Source organism: Oncorhynchus nerka, linkage group LG10, assembly GCF_034236695.1.
Source record: "Oncorhynchus nerka isolate Pitt River linkage group LG10, Oner_Uvic_2.0, whole genome shotgun sequence".
Classification (NCBI taxonomy): domain Eukaryota; kingdom Metazoa; phylum Chordata; class Actinopteri; order Salmoniformes; family Salmonidae; genus Oncorhynchus; species Oncorhynchus nerka.
The window spans coordinates 29,633,595-29,653,329 of NC_088405.1; the positions used below are offsets into that span (position 1 = coordinate 29,633,595).

At 44.7% G+C, this 19,735-nt stretch overlaps 1 protein-coding gene and 1 pseudogene across 5 annotated transcripts in view; one reads left to right on the plus strand and one right to left on the minus strand.

Moving 5' to 3' along the window:
- Window positions 1-1,688, plus strand: part of smap1 (small ArfGAP 1) — a 94,416-nt gene extending 92,728 nt beyond the window's left edge. For all 5 annotated transcript variants that reach the window (XM_065023196.1, XM_065023197.1, XM_065023200.1 and 2 more), the window contains one exon: window positions 99-1,688. In XM_065023196.1, coding sequence (XP_064879268.1) covers window positions 99-236 — 138 coding nt within the window. In that variant the 3' untranslated portion in view covers window positions 237-1,688. The remainder of the gene's footprint in view (window positions 1-98) is intronic.
- A 463-nt stretch (window positions 1,689-2,151) lies between these two features.
- Window positions 2,152-19,735, minus strand: part of LOC115135120 (galactosylgalactosylxylosylprotein 3-beta-glucuronosyltransferase 2-like) — a 40,786-nt pseudogene continuing 23,202 nt past the window's right edge.

Sequence of the window (19,735 nt, forward strand, 5' to 3'; positions counted from 1 at the left end):
ATGGTTTGTCCAACCCTCTTAACGGTCTCTATTTTCTCTGCCCCTCCCTCCTCTCTTTCTCTGCCTCTCTCACACACCATGTCTCTTATCTCTCTCAGATGACCCAGCAGATATCAGGCATCGCCATGAGTGGTGGTGTGGCAGCGCCACCCGGCTTTGTTCAAGCAGGTGCTCCCATGGGTGGGGGGGTGGGTCCTCCCTCGGGCCAGACCCTCAGTACCCAGCTGTGGAAGTGAGGGAGGGGAGGGGGGAGAGTGGGAGAGGGAGGCAGAACAACCATGTCACCCCAAATCTCCTCCTCTACCCTCACTCACCAACTGCAAAACAGGAAACGACGCACATGGGGCAATCTATGGACTGCTCCACTGTTCTCCCTCCTCCCCATTTATCATTCCTTTAGAGACCCCTCTCTCCCTCTGTGTGCTGCGGGGGCGGAGTCTGGGGTGAAAACAGACTGGCAGCTGTGTGTTCATCTCTTTACTTGGGACTTTTACTTTCTCATTCTTTTGACCTTTTTTTCTTTTGTTAAAAAAACAACATATTGGCGAAAGAGAAAAGCTGCTGGACCAATAATACAAGCGTCTAATAATAATAATATATCATTACCAGAACCGATAGTGAGTAAATAGATATTTAAATGGAGAGATATGGATAACATGTTGGTGACCACCCCACCCCACCCATCAATATCATGTGTGTATATTATACTGTACTCCCCTCTGGGCATTCAGAGCTCCTGTAGCAAGACATTGTATGATCCAGTACTGTATTACTGTATGTGTGTGAGATATAGACCCCCCCCCAGTGAGGTTGTGTTCTACCATCTTACTGTGGTGTTTTGTTGTGTGCAGAACAAGAAGAAGCACAGTTCTGTCTGATTGACACTACAAAGCCAAGCTGTACTGGGCTTGGCCTGGTTACACATCCATCATAGTTGCTGGAAATGACAGTGAAAAGACTATATCTGAGCCGGCACAGTATGGTTCGGGGTGGCCATTTAGTGTGAATCAGGCATTAGTTTGAGGCAAATAAACCTGGACGACTGTCGGTGGGGGCAGGGAGCTTACGTGGAATAGGAGGGGGAGGGGACCAGAATACAAGAAGAAAGAGATGATGCCAGTGATGACATAACGCTTCAGATGATTCAGGAAGTGTGTTGACATTGGGAGCCTAATGGAGCTGTTAGGGATCGGAACAGTTGGCTTAACATCACGTTTGCTTACTTCCCGGCCTCTATGATGACATAATCTCTGTCTAATCCTGCTTTATGTCAATATATAGATTATATAGTGGGGAAAGAAGGTGAATAAATAATGCAGGGGGAAATAGGTGGTGCACCAGGAATCAACAAACAATAGATCAAACACAGACATTCTGTGTGTAGTTCTAAGTTGGAGATGCTATCCACATACAGGGTCCCTGCCATGTAATAACAAGAGAACTCACACACACACACACACAAGAGAATTCATACACACAGCATGTCCTCCAGGTTTATTTCTAGTGGTGTTTACATTTTCTGGTGCCTAGTACAGAGAGAAATGTTATGTCCGTGCATTAAACAGTGAATAGCCATGAACTATTGTGACCATTTTTGTCCAATGACTCTTTTATTGTAAAGTTGTTTTTTCTTTTCTTTTTCCTGCTTTTACAAGAGGGTCATTTGGAATAAAAGTTGTACTCCTGGAGTTTGTCTCTGTGGTCCAGTGTGTCACAGACCCACAGACACTTGAGGACAAGAAAACCAACCGGAATGTTAGCCGTGCGTAGCGAGTTGGCCGTCCAGTCGCCGCTGACCACAGAACATCGGAAGAGATTTTCCTGTTCATTTCCCGACGATTGTGCATGTCGAATGGCCATCGTTAGTCGACACCCAGCAGGTGATCTACTAGTCATGGCCCATGTTCTTATTGGTATGTCTTTACAGACATACACACATATTGTTCAGTTTCATACTCGTTGATCTGGTACACACACAAACTCAGCAAAAAAATAAATCCTCTCACTGTAAACTGCGTTTATTTTCAGCAAACTTAACATGTGTAAATATTTGTATGATCATAAGATTCAACAACTGAGACATAAACTGAACAAGTTCCACAGACATGTGACTAACAAAAATTGAATAATGTGTCCCTGAACAAAGGGGGGTCAAAAGTAACAGTCAGTATCTGGTGTGGCCACCAGCTGCATTAAGTACTCCTCATGGCCCACCAGATTTGCCAGTTCTTGCTGTGAGATGTTACCCCACTCTTCCACCAAGGCACCTGCAAGTTCCCGGACATTTCTGGGGAGAATGGCCCTAGCCCTCATCCTAGGATCAAACAGGTCCCAGACATGCTCAATGGGCTTGAGATCCGGGCTCTTCGCTGGCCATGGCAGAACACTGACATTCCTGTCTTGCAGAAAATGACGCACAGAACGAGCAGTATGGCTAGTGGCATTGTCATACTGGAGGGTCATGTCAGGATGAGCCTGCAGGAAGGGTACCACATGAGGGGGAGGATGTCTTCCCTGTAACGCACAGCGTTGAGATTGCCTGCAATGACAACAAGCTCAGTCCGATTATGCTGTGACACACTGCCCCAGACCATAACGGACCCTCCACCTCCAAATCGCTCCAGAGTACAGGCCTCGGTGTAACGCTCATTCCTTCGATAATAAACGCGAATCCGACCATCACCCCTGGTGAGACAAAACCACGACTCGTCTGTGAAGAGCACTTTTTGCCAGTCCTGTCTGGTCCAGCGACGGTGGGTTTGTGCCCATAGGCGACGTTGTTGCCGGTGATGTCTGGTGAGGACCTGCCTTACAACAGGCATACAGCCCTCAGTCCAGCCCCTCCCATCCTATTGCGGACATAACTTTGGCCTTAATTGCCTACCATCTGTAAGCTGTTAGTGTCTTAACGACCGTTCCACAGGTGTATGTTCATTAATTGTTTATGGTTCGTTTAACAAGCATGGAAAACAGTGTTTAAACCCTTTACAATGAAGATCTGTGAAGTTATTTGGATTTTTACTAATTATCTTTGAAAGACAGGGTCCTGAAAAAGGAATGATTTTTTTATTTGTTTTTTTGCTGAGTTTATATACACACATACATGTAGACAGACAGGCGGTCTTGTTAAGCCTGCATACTTCATAGGAATCACTTTTTATAAGAGACTGGGCCACATTGCAGTACGAGAGCAGAGTCCCCTGGGAAAGCAATGGTCACCCCAGTGCATTATGGTCCCCTTTGAGGTCCGGAATCTCATTGAGCCATTCACAACATTCAGGCAGCAGTTCCCATCCATGCAATTGGTCCAAAGTCCTGTCCATCATAGTGTAATCCATATCAAGGTTATGGTCAAGCAAGGTGATGTCAGTAGTGTAGTTCAAGAAATTACTGTCAGTCTGTCTGACCAATGGACTTGCTTATTCCTCCTTGGTTATCCCACCCCTTAGACCTCGATAACCACACTGTCCTGTCGATGTCTGGGCTCGTTGCCCAGATTCACCTTCTCTGTACGAGTGTGCCACACCAACACCTGAGAGAGGGGGCGAGAGGGTTAGTGTGTGTGTGTGTTCTCTGATGAGCACACACCAGATAGATGCATAACTTCCACTATATCACTGAGCCAACTATATGAAATGGAATGGTGCCTTTGTTAAAATATTCAAGAAAAAGCTCTTTGTGACAGGAAGGGAGGGAGTGGATCAGACCGAATAGACTTCTACCTTTTACTGTAGTACATGGAAAGTGCCTCACTTCTATTTCCAACCCAGTAATTTGTGTTCACACACATACACAGTGATGGATGGTTGGTGTGCAGTGCCGTCCATTCCCGGCTCCACTCAGGTGGAACATGTCCTTTCCTGCACACAGGGCTGATAATTGGGCCGTTTTGCATATCTAACGAGACAAATGCTGCAGCCAGCGAAGCAGGCATAGGTTTGTGTTTCATTCTATTGTTCCTTTCCTAAATCCCTTCCCTCTTATTTCACCTCTTCTCCTCTCATTCTCTCAGAAAATTCTACAATATTCTAGTCTGGTCTGTAGTTAGAACCCATCTGTAATAAAAATCGGAACGGTTGAGATAGAATCTAGTTATAACGAATCTAATAAAATGGGAGGTTGAGGTAGAATCTAGTTTGAACCCATCTGTAATAAAATGGGTGAGGTAAAAATCTAATGACAACCCATCTGTAATAAAATGGGAGGTTGAGGTAGAATCTAGTTAGAACCCATCTGTAATAAAATGGGAGGTTGAGGTAGAATCTAGTTAGAACCCATCTGTAATAAAATGGGTGAGGTAAAAATCTAATTACAACCCATCTGTAATAAAATGGGAGGTTGAGGTAGAAACTAGTTAGAACCCATCTGTAATAAAATGGGAGGTTGAGGTAGAATCTAGTTAGAACCCATCTGTAATAAAATGGGAGGTTGAGGTAGAATCTAGTTAGAACCCATCTGTAATAAAATGGGAGGTTGAGGTAGAATCTAGTTAGAACCCATCTGTAATAAAATGGGAGGTTGAGGTAGAATCTAGTTAGAACCCATCTGTAATAAAATGGGAGGTTGAGGTAGAATCTAGTTAGAACCCATCTGTAATAAAATGGGAGGTTGAGGTAGAAACTAGTTAGAACCCATCTGTAATAAAATGGGAGGTTGAGGTAGAATCTAGTTAGAACCCATCTGTAATAAAATGGGAGGTTGAGGTAGAATCTAGTTAGAACCCATCTGTAATAAAATGGGAGGTTGAGGTAGAATCTAGTTAGAACCCATCTGTAATAAAATGGGAGGTTGAGGTAGAATCTAGTTAGAACCCATCTGTAATAAAATGGGAGGTTGAGGTAGAATCTAGTTAGAACCCATATGTAATAAAATGGGAGGTTGAGGTAGAATCTAGTTAGAACCCATCTGTAATAAAATGAGAGGTTGAGGTAGAATCTAGTTAGAACCCATCTGTAATAAAATGGGAGGTTGAGGTAGAATCTAGTTTGAACCCATCTGTAATAAAATGGGAGGTTGAGATAGAATCTAGTTTGAACCCATCTGTAATAAAATGGGAGGTTGAGGTAGAATCTAGTTAGAACCCATCTGTAATAAAATGGGAGGTTGAGGTAGAATCTAGTTAGAACCCATCTGTAATAAAATGGAAGAGGTTAAGGGAGATTTGGGGGGGGTTAAAGGCAGTCCAATCTCTATTGGCACCGAAAGTGCTGAGTTGGCAGAGTGCAGAGCACCCTGTGCCAGTGTGTCTAGTAGTTAAAAGACAGTCTGACTCCATGGCAGTAAATTTCCTGTCTGCTCTCTCTCTCTCTCCTTCCAAATTGGATTCTCCTTTGTCTGTCTAAAATATTTTCTCATCTTTCTCTCTCCTAGCTAATCTTCTTCCCTATCTCTGTCTATTTCTTTCTCTCCTCTCTGTCTTGTTCCACCTCTCCTTTAACCCTCCCTTCTTTCTTCCTTCTCATCTTTTGTCTCTACTCACTCCAAGTTTTTAGCAGTTTGAGCATTTGTTTTTCCAAGGTTGAAGTTAGATAAGTTTTGTATTTCCTCCCTAATGCTTAAAGGAGCAATCCGCAGTTGCTACATCTATTTGGACTTAATGAATGACATCACATTGGGCAAAAACTGGTTGAATCAACGTTGTTTCCTTATCATTTCATCCCAAACAAAGAAATGTGATGTTGTTGACTCAACGTGGAAAACTAATTGGATTTGAATAAATGAATAACGTAACGGCATTTGGTCTTTCTTTTTTTTACCCAGCTTTTAACCTAAATCCAATGATATGGTGACATTTTTTGTTGATTCCACATTGAATTCACGTTAGTGGACAACTCAACCAAATGTGAATCAAAACTAGATTCTGAACTGAGGTCTGTGCCCAGTGGTATTTACCCATTGATCCTTGAAGAATATAACTTAGAAATGCTCCATGAGCTTAGTTCAACTGTCACACCCCATCATAACCCAGAATGTAAGCTTGTTTTACTCCAATGTTTGTAAACAAAGTACATATAGTCTCAAAAAAATGGCTAAAACTATCAATGTTATATTATGCTTCGTTAGCTGTGTCTATGAATTTGAGAGTGGTTACATTTCTCCAGCCCTCTACCTCAGCTTTTTACTGAAACAGGGGAAAACACTTTGTTATTGTTTCAATTGAGAATTTCCCCTTTTTAAGGTTAGCATGTGGGGCAGGTAAGCTGACCCTAGATCTGTGCCTAAAGGCAACTTTTACCTGGGGTCCAGTTCAACGTTTGCTACGTTGCATGATGGTTTGTACAAAATGACACGTTTCCCCAAAACGGAGCGCACCGTTCTGTGGTACTGCAGTGCTGGGCTGTTATTAGTGATGATGTCACGTACTGCTGGCGATATGACCGTGGTGGGTGATAATTGATGATGTCACATCCTGCTAATGGTATGTATTAATATCAGCCTGCAGTGGCCCCATTAAACTAATGGGCTGATAATGATGATGACTAGCAGTGTCATGAGCTGTACAAGAGAGGAGGGAGGTAGCCTAACTGATGAAGAGAGGACACACAGATGCTATATTAGGAGATGGTGCTTCATCACAAACAAAACAAAAATCTCACTGTCATGCCAACTTGTTGTTTTGACCAATTAGCAAGTCTTTGGGGTCTGATATGGGGTTAGAGGTCAGGGATTAATGGGGTTGCCACAATGATGGGCTACTCACCCTAGTGCAGTTGTTGGCTTTGGGCTCCAGCTCCGCCACCTTGGTGATCTGTTTCAGGAAGTCAGACTCCTGCATACCAGGCTGGGAACCCCTACGCTTGAACAACGCCCGTGGGTTCCCCAGGACCACATGGAGGTTCACTGCAAAACCTGGAGAAAAGGAAGCGGAAGAGGTTCATATGCCTGGTCAGATGATTATGTCTCACACATCACGTGTCAATCTTGGGATCAATTAATTCCTTGCTTTATTAATCATCCTGGAAGTAACTACATACAGATCATTGATGACCTCGAACTATGGTGCAACTGACCGGAGATCAGATATATCTCAACTGTGTGGCAGAGTGTGTGCACGTGGGTGTGTGTGTGTGTGTGTGTTTGCTGTTCATGACTATGCATCGAGAATGCCAGACAGTATCACAGGAAGATCCCACTACAGTATCTCATATTACTCTCCTTATCTCAGTTACAATATATGCAATACCACTGGGTATGGGGTGTGCTGATGGCTGCATGGAATAGCATATTACGTTTACTCGCCTCTCCACGTTTCTAGGCCATAACTCTACTCTCATGGGTATCCTTCCACTCCACTGAGAGATTGTGAGGTTGTGTGTGTGTGCCAGTGCGTGTTGCATATTTCCTGCATTTGGAGTCAAAGAAGGTCGCCAGTTTAACACACACACATACACACAGTGTGTCTGAGTTAGTCCACTGAGATCTTCCTATTGGGTCAGTCCTATCAGGCATATTACTGAGCAGTGAGTGATACTGCAGTGAAAGCCCAGAAGCTGTACCCCAGGTATGATAGATAGGTATGAAAGCAATTATAAGATAGACATCTCTTAACCTGCAGCTAAGGTGGTATGAAGATTAGTGCATCTGTTAGCAATGCCTGTCTGTCAGTGCAGATTCTGTCTCAATAGTTTCATCCAGCTTCCTTCCCTGGCTTCTTTTCCTTGTCCTTTTCTTTGTGGTTCTGTTTCTATGTACTGTATGTACTGTACGTGTTAGAAACTATACAAAAAACTCCCTTTCATCTTATATCGCACAAATGAACAGCAAACCTGGTTTCTAAAACAAACGACAAACGCCTCTCCACCATGTGACCTACTTGTTGTGTGTATGTACAGGAGGTTGGTGGCATCTTAATTGGGGAGGACGGGTTCGTGGTAATGACTGGAGGGGAATGGTATCCAATACATTAAACACATGGTTTCCAGGTGTTTGATGCCATTCCATTTACTCTGTTCCAGCCATTATTATGAGTCATCCTCCCCTCAGCAACCTCCACTGACTGACATGTACTGTATGTGGAACTGATAGATGCACACACACACTACATGTTCATGTTTTTAAATGTATGTCAATTGTAAAGTTTCTTTGATCTGTAATGTATTTTTCGTAATATGTCGGACCCCAGTAAGACTAGTTGTTGCCATTGGCGTCGGCTAATGGGGATCCTAATCAATTAATTAAAGCATATCTTTGTCTGCTAAATGATCACTGATACAATGGTGGAAACCTTTGGAAAGGACACAAAGGAAGGATAGACATTTTAGAATACTGTGACACAGCTGGTTACTTCCTGTTTTATGAGTGAGGCTTATGACCATTGGTCAAGAAAAGGGTTAATATTAGCAATAGCATGACTCATTAAAGACTAAGTGTTAGCATGCACCTCCCCCCCCCCCCCACTTACTCGCTGTGGTGTAAACACTAAACACTTTCATGTTGCTCTCTCAAAAACCTCTTCAGGTGAGAGCTGCACTCCAAGACAATGACGGACAGGGCTTTGCGTGTTGGTGCATGTGTGTGGGACGAGATATACAGAACTGTGTGTGCGTGTGCTTGCAAGTGTGTGTGCGTGCGCTCGCGTGTGTGTGACTGCACCAGAAGAATACTCAACCATCTCCTCTTTCTCTGGCCCAATTGTGGCCCAGTAAATGAGATAGAGCAGCGTTGGGACAGATTCATTGGCCAACTTGGCTGCTAACAATAGCCTCCAATACCACAATACAAGTTATTAAGGTAAAAGCTGCAATTTACACACTGCTCAACATTGCCCATTGTACAGCAGATGAATAGTGATTAAAGGGGGGTTTTGTGGGCAAAATAATTGATTGATTGCAAGTTCTGTGGTGAATATAATATATGTACACTACCGTTCAAAAGTTTGGGGTCACTTAGAAATGTCCTTGTTTTTTTTTAAAGAAAAGCTCATTTTTTGTCCATTAAAATAGAATCAAATTGATCAGAAATACAGTGTAGACATCTTTATAGAATATCTACATAGGCGTACAGAGGACCATTATCAGCAAACATTACTCCTGTGTTCCAATGGCACGTTGTGTTAGCTAATCCAAGTTTATCATTTTAAATGGCTAATTAATCATTAGAAAACCCTTTTGCAATTATGGTTGCACAGCTGAAAACCATTGTCCTGATTAAACAAGCAATAAAACTGGCTTTCTTTAGACTAGTTGAGTATCTGGAGCATCAGCATTCGTGGGTTCGATTACAGGCTCAAAATGGCCAGAAACAAAGTACTTTCTTCTGAAACTCGTCAGTCTATTCTTGTTCTGAGAAATGAAGACTTCCATGTGAGAAATTGCCAAGAAACTGAAGATCTTGTGCAACGCTGTGTACTACTCCCTTCACAGAACAGCGCAAACTGGCTGTAACCAGAATAGAAAGAGGAGTGGGAGGCCCCGGTGCACAACTGAGCAAGAGGACAAATATATTAGTGTCTAGTTTGAGAAACAGATGCCTCACAAGTCCTCAACTGGCAGCTTCATTAAATAGTACCCGCAAAACACCAGTTACTTTTAGATGTGCTTACAGCCGAGACGCACCGTTCCCTGACGCACCCTTTTAGAGAGAGACCGAGAACAGTCTCCCACTCCTCACCCCAAACACAAGAGCCCATTAATAGTGTGAAGCAGTTTACAACACCATGTTGGGCTGCATTCCAGATTTTAAAAAACACTGGGGTCTGTTCCTCTGCCCTAGATGATTAGATGTGCTCTTACCTGCCATGTCGATGGCGAAGGGGCGGTCGGGCCTCCAGCCAGTGTACCAGCCCACCACTTTGCCCTTATCCACTATGGGGCGCTCGTACCTCCGCCCACTGACCAGCCCCACCGGCCACACTGACACACCCCGCGTCGAACGCATCTAGAGAAACAGAGTGGGAGAGAGACTTAGACACACAAACACAAACACACAGAAGCCCCATAGGCCACACAGACATGCACTTTGATCCGAAAACAGGAGAGGTCAAAGCAATAGGATTCTTGGTGTGAATTAGCTCCAGGCCTTTCCAGCTCATTCATATCAGTGTAGATAGAGGATAGCAGACAAGGAGGCAGTTTTAGACTTTTGAGAGGAACTGTCTGTGTCCATATGTAAAACCGCCTCCCTCCCCAAATCAAGCTGTGAAGTAGATCAACAACCACATTTATTTGGTCAGGTGAAATATCTGACGAAATCTGATAAGGCAGAAATCATCATGGCTAGACTCCATGCTTCACTGGATCCTACACTAAATGAAATAGCAGAGTAGAGTAGGGCCCGGGTACATTTTCACTGTGAATTAATTACAGACAGCCGGCAGCAGGGTAGAGCCAGACTGTTTGTGTGTACGTGTGTAAATTGCGTTTAGCCTTGGAGTGTGGAACACGTGTGTGTGGTGTGTGTGTGTGTATACAGTTACTATGTGTGTGTGTATATATGCTTGCTTGTGTGTGTGTGTGTGTGTGTGTGTGTGTGTGTGTGTGTGTGTGTGTGTGTGTGTGTGTGTGTGTGTGTGTGTGTGTGTGTGTGTGTGCATGCATTCATTTGTTTGTTTGATGGTGTGTTGTGTAACATTTCATACTTCATCTCCAGTATAGATTTCCATTCTAGTGTTGTTCTCCTTTCAGAACCTCAAACCACCTGGAGGAAGTCACTCCAAACATACAAGACAGTATTGGATTACAGAGCGACAATGTCGCCGTGTGATTCTTCACACAAACGGTCAAGCCAGGGCCTAGATCTTTCATGTCTCCTCTCTACCTCCCAGCTCTCAACAGAGTGATGGGAAGGCTCTCTCTCTCTCTCCCTTTCTCTCTCTCTCCCCCCCTTTACCCATGCACACGACTTAGATGTCTTCTCTTCAAATGCTGTACCCCTTGAGCTTGTGTGACGCTAAAACCCTTCCCCACCTTTCTGTTTCCTCCAGGTTTTGTTTTCTCCAAAGGCTACTGGTCGAGTCTATCAAAACAGAGATGAAAAGAGAGTGAATGTCCACTCACTCACTGTTTACTGTTCCCCTGTGTGATCTTCCTTTTAGCCTTATGGTACAGCATCGTTTCCAGCCTTAATGGTCTTTGATGGGGTTTTAACCGGAGTAGCCTGATGAAGACTGTTGTGGAGGAATCAAATCGATGACACTGGGTAGCAGCAAAAAATGAGTCGACATTAATTTGGTTCTAATTATGTTTCGTCCAGATCCTGACCCTTGTTTGGACATGCATAATTCCTCAAATGAATGGAGACTTAGGGATGGAGCAGTTGTTTAAAAGACATCCTTGAATATACTTCCAATGTATTCTTAATTACAAAGTACCCCCATGGTACTCATATAGTCCTACCCACTACACATTCCAAGATCGGAGATGATTGCTATCCGATCACACACAGATCAGCGATTTTTTTTAAAGGAAGGGAGGAAAGAAGGACAAATGTTCAATTGGACCAGGGCCTCAGAGAAAAAGCAAAGGCAGACCTGGGAACTGTAAAGATTGATTTAAAGCTCCAGCCTCTGCAGGCATGGACCCAGACTGTCAAAACCAACATCAACCGTATAATACCTGTGCTAGAGAAATAGTCAATACCCTTCAGAAAGAATTCACTCTGCAGAGAATTCTAGCTCTAAAAATAGACCCAAAAAGAATTGCTTTGTGACCTATAACCTCTACTGGCTCTATGCTGGCATTTTGGGACATCGAGGAAACCAGATCCCATTATTGACATACATTGGATTTTGACACAGTAGATGGGTTCCTGGTCTCTATCTGAAATGGAGGTATACTTTTCACATAGCGGCATTGTCTGACTGATTGGTACAGAAAAAAGTCATACCTTAAAGGATAATCAAATCAAATCACATTTTATTGGTCATATACACATATTTAGCAATGCTATTGCGGGTGTAGTGAAATGCTTGTGTTTTTAGCTCCAACAGTGCAGTAGTATCTAACAATTCAAAATAATGGAATTAAGAAATATATACATTTTAGGACAAGCAATGTCGGAGTGGCATTGACTAGAATACAGTAGAATACAGTAAAATACAGTATGTAAACATTATTAAAGTGGCCAGTGTTCCATTATTAAAGTGGCCAGTGATTCCATGTCTATGTACATAGGGCAGCAGCCTCTAATGTGCAGGGTTAGGTAACCAAGTGGTAGCCAGCTAGTGACTAAGTTCAGGGCAGGATACTGGGTGGAGGCCGGCTAGTGATGGCTATTTAACAGTCTGATGGCCTTGAGATAGAAGCTCTTTTTCATTACCTAGGTCCCAGCTTTGATGCACCTGTACTGGCCTCGCCTTCTGGATGATAGCGGGGTAAACAGGCTGTGGCTCGGGGGTTGATGTCTTTGATGGTCCTTTTGGCCTTCCTGTGACATCGGGTCTGTAGGTGTCCTGGAAGGCAGGCAGTGTGTCCCCGGGGATGCGTTGGACAGACCGCACCACCCTCTGGAGAGCCCTGCGGTTGCGGACTGTGCAGTTGCTGTACCGGGCATTGATACAGACTGACAGGATGCTCTCAGTGGTGCATCTGTAAAACTTTGTGAGGGTCTTAGGGGCAAAGACTCATTTATTCAGCCTCCTGAGGTTGAAGAGGCGCTGTTGCTCCTTCTCTACCACACTGTCTGTGCGGGTGGACCATTTCAGATTGTCAGTGATGTGTACGCCGAGGAACTTTTCACCTTCTCCACTGCGGTCCCATTGATGTGGATGGGGGCGTGCTTCCTCTACTGTCTCCTGAAGTCTACGATCAGCTCCTTAGTTGTGTTGACATTGAGGGAGAGGTTATTTTCCTGGCACCACTCTGCCAGGGCCCTTACCTCCTTCCTGTAGGCTGTCTCATCCTTTTTGGTAATCAGGCCTACTACTGTTGTGTCATCTGCAAACTTGATGATTGAGTGAGTACAGGAGGGGGCTGAGCACACACCCTTGTGGGGCCCCTGTGTTGAGGGTCAGCATAGTGGAGGTGTTGTTTCCTACCTTCACCATCTGGGGGCGGCCCATCAGGAAGTCCAGGACCCAGTTGCACAGGGCGGGGTTCAGACCCAGGGCCCGAGCTTAATGATGAGCTTGGAGGGTACTATGGTGTTGAAGGCTGAGCTGTAGTCAATGAACTGCATTCTTACATAGGTATTCCTCTTGTCCAGATGGGAAAGGGCAGTGTGCAGTGTGATGTCAATTACATCGTCTGTGGATTTCGGAGTGAACTTTTGACCAGGGGAATAGGAGAATACGTCAGGTTACCATTTAAGATGTCATCTATCAAATTTTGAGCCACTGTCATCTATCTAACATTGAGCTGCAACATAGTCCGTGAATATCTAGGCTGCTTTTGTTTACTCCATATTAACGGAGGTGATATGTAAATTGTATGCATATACAATGGGATTTTTAATGATACAGTATAAATCCATTATAAATGTGTTTCTCTCCCAGAGAATAAGCTGTCATTTAATTGTGTGCTCATACACTCTTTCCTTGGTGCGATTTTAATCAATCCTTCTCCATGTGTCATTAATATGCATAGCGGGGGCTATGAAAGAGAGAGAGGGAGAAAAAAATGATGAATTAAATTAGAGGAGAGAAAATGAGGAGGTTATGAAATGGTGATGCAATGATACATGGTGTGTGCGCGGGTTGGTGTAAGTGGTTGGGGGTGAGTTTGCTGTGTCTGAAAGAATGATGAAGTGTGTGTGTTTGTGTGTGGGTGTGTGTGTGTTTGTGCTCTAAGGGCATCGTTTCTGTCTCCATCCTTCTAAGCAGCGGGGCGTGGGGGGGGGTTCAGGGTTGGAGGGTAGACAATGCCAGCATTATGACAGACTCACGACTCACACTGCTCCTGAGGGTGGAGAAATAAATGAGGTGAGGGATGAGGAGGGAGGAATAGAGGAAGAGAGAGGGTAGTACATGAGGATGTGAGAGAAGAGAGAAGAGGGCACAAGGAAAGAGAGAAGAGAGAAGAGGACACAGGGAAAGAGAGAAGAGAGAAGAGGACACAGGGAAAGAGAGAAGAGAGAAGTGGACACAGGGAAAGAGAGAAGAGAGAAGTGGACACAGGGAAAGAGAGAAAAGGACACAGGGAAAGAGAGAAGAGAGAAGTGGACACAGGGAAAGAGAGAAGAGGACACAGGGAAAGAGAGAAGAGGACACAGAGAAAGAGAGAAGAGAGAAGAGGACACAGGGAAAGAGAGAAGAGAGAAGTGGACACAGGGAAAGAGAGAAGAGGACACAGGGAAGAGAGAAGAGAGAAGAGGACACAGGGAAAGAGAGAAGAGAGAAGTGGACACAGGGAAAGAGAGAAGAGGACACAGGGGAAGAGAGAAGAGAGAAGAGGACACAGGGAAAGCGAGAAGAGGGCACAAGGAAAGAGAGAAGAGAGACGAGGACACAGGGAAAGAGAGAAGAGAGAAGAGGACACAGGGAAAGAGAGAAGAGGGCACAAGGAAAGAGAGAAGAGAGAAGTGGACACAGGGAAAGAGGGAAGAGAGAAGAGGACACAGGGGAAGAGAGAAGAGAGAAGTGGACACAGGGAAAGAGGGAAGAGAGAAGAGGACACAGGGAAAGAGAGAAGAGTGGGAGAGGATGGAAAAGGAAAGTAGAGAGGAGATGAGAGAGGAACGGATCCAGAAATAAGGAAAAGAGAGAGGGAGAGTGGAGAGGAGACAGAGTGGGAGAATAGAAGGGGTATGCCAGTGCAGTAATGAGTAACCAGAGCTAGTGGAAAATCAAGTGTCTGTTCTCACGCCCTGTTCTACACTCTTCACCTCTCTCACACTTCCTCCTTCTTTCTCACCCCTCTATCTTCTTCACTACACTACCTTTTCTCTCTCCTTCCCCTTCCTCCCCCTCCTCTCCACCACCTACTCAGACACAGCCAATTTCTATCTGTGGGATTCTCTCCTTTCTGCTTCAGTTCCCAGACAGAAAAAAACCCCTCTAGTATGTAATTATGATAATTGCTCACATGGGTTTGATGGAATTGGATTTCAGATTTTGCTCTTCCTCTCTTTCTTGCGGTTCCTTTGTTCCCTTTCTAGGGGCCTACTGAACACTATGAAACCACAGCCATTGATTGAATTTGTCCTGGCAATGTATCAGTGTAGTTCAAGTCCAAGTATGTAGACCTATCTTAAGTATGTAGACCTATTTTAAGTATGTAGGCCTATCTTCCACAACAATTAATAGTCTGCCTATTTAAGAACATAGTTTCTACCCTTGTTGAGGTGGGAGAGACAAAATTGTGTTCAATTCTTTTCTGTCACACCCTGATCTGTTTCACCTGTCTTTGTGATTGTCTCCACCCCCGTCCAGGCGTCGCCCGTTGTGACCATTCTTTCTGCCCTGACCCTGAGCCTACCTGCCGTTCTGTACCTTGTCACACCACCCTGGATTACTGACCTCTGCCTGCCCTTGACCTGTCGTTTGCCTGCCCCCCTGTTTTTGTAATAAACATTTGTTACTTCGAAACTATCTGCATCTGGGTCTTCTCCTGAGCCTTGACACTTTTCATTAATTGGTAGGACGTTCTACCTCACTTTTACCAACACGTCTTGTGTGCCTATCACCCAGTAGCATTCACATCTGTAATTATGAAGTGCTTTGAAAGGCTGGTCATGACTCACATCAACACCATCATTCCAGACACCGTATACCCACTCCAATTCACATACCGTCCCCACAGATCCACAGATGACGCAATTGCACATCACACTGCCCTCTCCCACCTGGACAAGAGGGGAAATAACTATGTGAGAATGCTGTTCATAGACTACAGCTCAGCGTTCAACACTGTAGTCCCCTCTGCTGGGGACCCTGGGACTGAACACCTCTCACTGTAACTGGATCCTGGACTTCCTGACGGGCCGGCCCCAGGGGGTGAGGGTAGGCAACAACACCTCTGCCACGCTGACCCCCAACACGGGGGCCCCTCAAGGGTGTGCCTAGTCTCCTCCTGTACTCCCTGTTCAACCACGACTGCATGGCCATGCACAACTCAACACCATCATCAAGTTTGCTGATACAACAGTGGTAGGCCTGATCACCGACGCTGATGAGACAGCGTACAGGGAGGAGGTCAGAGACTTGGCAATGTGGTGCCAACACAGCAACCACTCCCTCAACCTCAATAAGACCAAGGAGCTGATCATGGACTATAGGAGAAAGAGGGGAGTGCACCCCCACCTCCCCCCTCCCCCCATCCACATTGAGAGCTTCAAGTTCTTTGGAGTCTACATCACTAAGGACATAACACGGTCCACGCGCACCTACAGAGTCGTGAAGAGGGCATAACAGTGCCGCTTCCCCCTCAGGAGGCTGACAAGATTTGGTTCCTCAAAAGTTCTATAGCTGCACCAACGAGAGCATCTTGACTGGCTGCATCACCGCTTATGGCAAATGCACCGCCCTCGACAGCAAAGCGCTACAGAGGGTGGTGTGGACAGCCCAGTACATCACTGGGGCTGAGCTGCCTGCCATCCAGGACCTCTATATCAGGCGGTGTCAGAGGAAGGACAACATAATTACCAAAGACTTTAGCCACCCAAGCCATAGACCAGGGATGAGTAACTCCAGTCCTCGAGGGCCTGATTGGTGTTACACTTTTGCCCCAGACCCAGCTAACACACCTGACTCCAATAATCAACTAACCATGATCTTCAGTTTAGAATGCAATTAGTTTAATCAGCTGTGTTAGATAGGGATGGGGAAAAGGTGTGAAACCAATCAGGCCCCCGAGGACTGGAGTTGCCCAAGCCTGCCGTAGAATGTTCAATCTGCTACCGTCCTGCAAACGATACGGGAGCATCAGCTCTCTGACCAACAGGCTCAGAGACAGCTTCTATGCCAAAACTATAAGACTGCTACATAGCCATCAGACTGTAAAATAGTTAAATAATGGTTACCTGGGGCCTCCCGGGTGGCGCAGTGGTTAAGGGCGCTGTACTGCAGCGCCAGCTGCGCCACCAGAGACTCTGGATTCGCGCCCAGGCTCTGTCGTAACCGGCCGCGACCGGGAGGTCCGTGGGGCGACGCACAATTGGCCTAGCATCATCCGGGTTAGGGAGGGTTTGGCCGGTTGGGAAATCCTTGTCTCATCGCGCACCAGCGACTCCTGTAGTGGGCCGGGCGCAGTGCGCGCTAACCAAGGCTGCCAGGTGCACAGTGTTTCCTCCGACACATTGGTGCGGCTGGCTTCCGGGTTGGATGCGCGCTGTGTTAAGAAGCAGTGCGGCTTGGTTGGGTTGTGTATCGGAGGACGCATGACTTTCAACCTTCGTCTCTCCCGAGCCTGTACGGGAGTTGTAGCGATGAGACAAGATAGTAGCTACTAAAACAATTGGATACCACGAAATTGGGGAGAAAAAGGGGTAAAAATAAGTAAATAAAAAATATTGGTTACCTGGACTATCTGCACTGATCTTATCTTGCACTGATTCTATGCACACTCACAAGACTATATACACACTCTATATACACACACTACACTAACACTCAAAACCCACACATATTCACATACACTACATACTGTACGCACACACACGCATGCCAACAACACACACACACACATACACATACACACACACACACACACACACACACATACCAACGCAACAAAAACACACATACACACTTTTACACTCATCATATGCTGCTGCTACTTTCTTTGAATTTTTTTTCTCCAAAATGGTTCTTTGGCTGTCCCCATAAGAGAACCATTTATAGTTCCAGGTAGAACCCTTTTTGGCTCCAGGTAAAACCCATTTGGGTTCCATGTAGAACCCTCTGTAGAAAGGTTTCTACATGGAACCCAAAAGGGTTCTACCTGCAACCAAAAAAAGGTTCTTCAAAGGGTTTTCCAATGGTGACAGGTGAAGAACCCTTTTAGGTTCTAGATACAGTAGCACCTATTTTTCTAAAAGTGTACGCTGTTCTTTATTTTACTCTTATTATTCTCTATTCTTATGACTAGTCATGTTACCCTGTCTTCATGTACATATCTACCTCAAGTACCTCGTGCCCCTGCACATTGATCTGGTACTGGTACTCCCTGTATATAGCTCCATTCTTGTGTATTTTAGTCCTCATGTTACTATTTGTATTTTTGAACTCTGCATTGTTGGGAAGGGCTCGTGAGCAAACATTTCATGGTTAAGTCTACACCCGTTGCATTAGGCACATGTGATTTGAGGACTATAGGCCTGCATTTCCTTCAAGCCTTTGACTGAACAGCTTTATTCGACAAGCTGTCTGGTTGCAGTAATTTGAAGTCAGACCGATGCACATTTCTGACTGACGGACTGGCAGACTATGCTTCACCCAAACACTTGAGAGCCATTCAGTATTGGCCACGGTGCTACCACTAGCTCACGACTTCCCACTGCCCTGGAGCAAAATGCAAACTCACCCAGAGGCTATGATAGCTCACAGGGCATTAATGTGAAATATGCACGGTTCTGTTTGCTGACACTCCATTCCGAGGCAGAAAAGCTGGTGGAATGTCTGGCACACATAATGAATTGTGCCGTTAATGCTTGATAACAGAGAAAACATCCAATAATTATTTCTTTATGCAAAGCATTTCCAGCTGGTTTCCTCTCAAACTCAGACATAAGCGACCATTAGAAATCTGCTGGTAGTTGACTTAAAAAAAAGATGTACCCCCTCCTCAACGTAAAAACTATTTTCACATGACCCTCCCCTTGTACTGTAAAAATAAATTGCACACCCTCCCCCCTCATTAAATTGACTCTAAATAATAATGACGACCACAAATAAAAATAACTGTTGCGACCCTGTGTGGATATTGACTTTGCCACTACAGCATGCATTTGTGGCACAGTCGATGCCAGGCAGGGCTACGGGCCAGAAGACAGAGGGTTCGCCTACTACCACAGACGAGCTTACTCACTCTGCCTGTTTCATTACGCAGCAATCAGAGCTGGCTGCACACAATGATCAGCTAGGGGGAAATCAGATTTCTATATTTTGATACTATATGTATAATTATATATAGTATATGCAAATAGTTATCCAACAACAGGATTCTGTACCAATGCACCACACAACCAGCAAGTAAAAGCATATACCGGCTTCGGGCACTTCAATATCATGGTTTGCATTTTCAACATCACAATAAAACAGACTATGTATATCTTGACACACAGAAAATATATCCCTCCTTGCAGGTCTAGCCAGTATTGAAGGCTTGTCTTCACAATTTCCGAATATCATTCAACTTTTTTGGTATTTTGTAACAGATGTCTCTTTCCATTCATCAAATGGCTGCTGCACAGTTTGGATGCTGGAATTAAATTTTGGACAAATGTGCACAGATAGCCTACAGGACATTTGAAGTAGCCTAATCAAATTAAAACATTGTGACAGGTTGTGTTTATGGAGTGTACACGGTTCTTTATTTTAGTCTTATTATTATCTATCCTTATGCCTAGTAACTTTACCCTGCCTTCATGTACATACAGTGGGGCAAAAAAGTATTTAGTCAGCCACCAATTGTGCAAGTTCTCCCACTTAAAAATATGAGAGAGGCCTGTAATTTCCATCATAGGTACACTTCAACTATGACAGACAAAATGAGGGAAGAAAATCCAGAAATTCACATTGTAGGATTTTTAATTTTTACATTTTACATTTAAGTCATTTAGCAGACGCTCTTATCCAGAGCGACTTACAAATTGGTGCATTCACCTTATGACATCCAGTGGAGCAGCCACTTCACAATAGTGC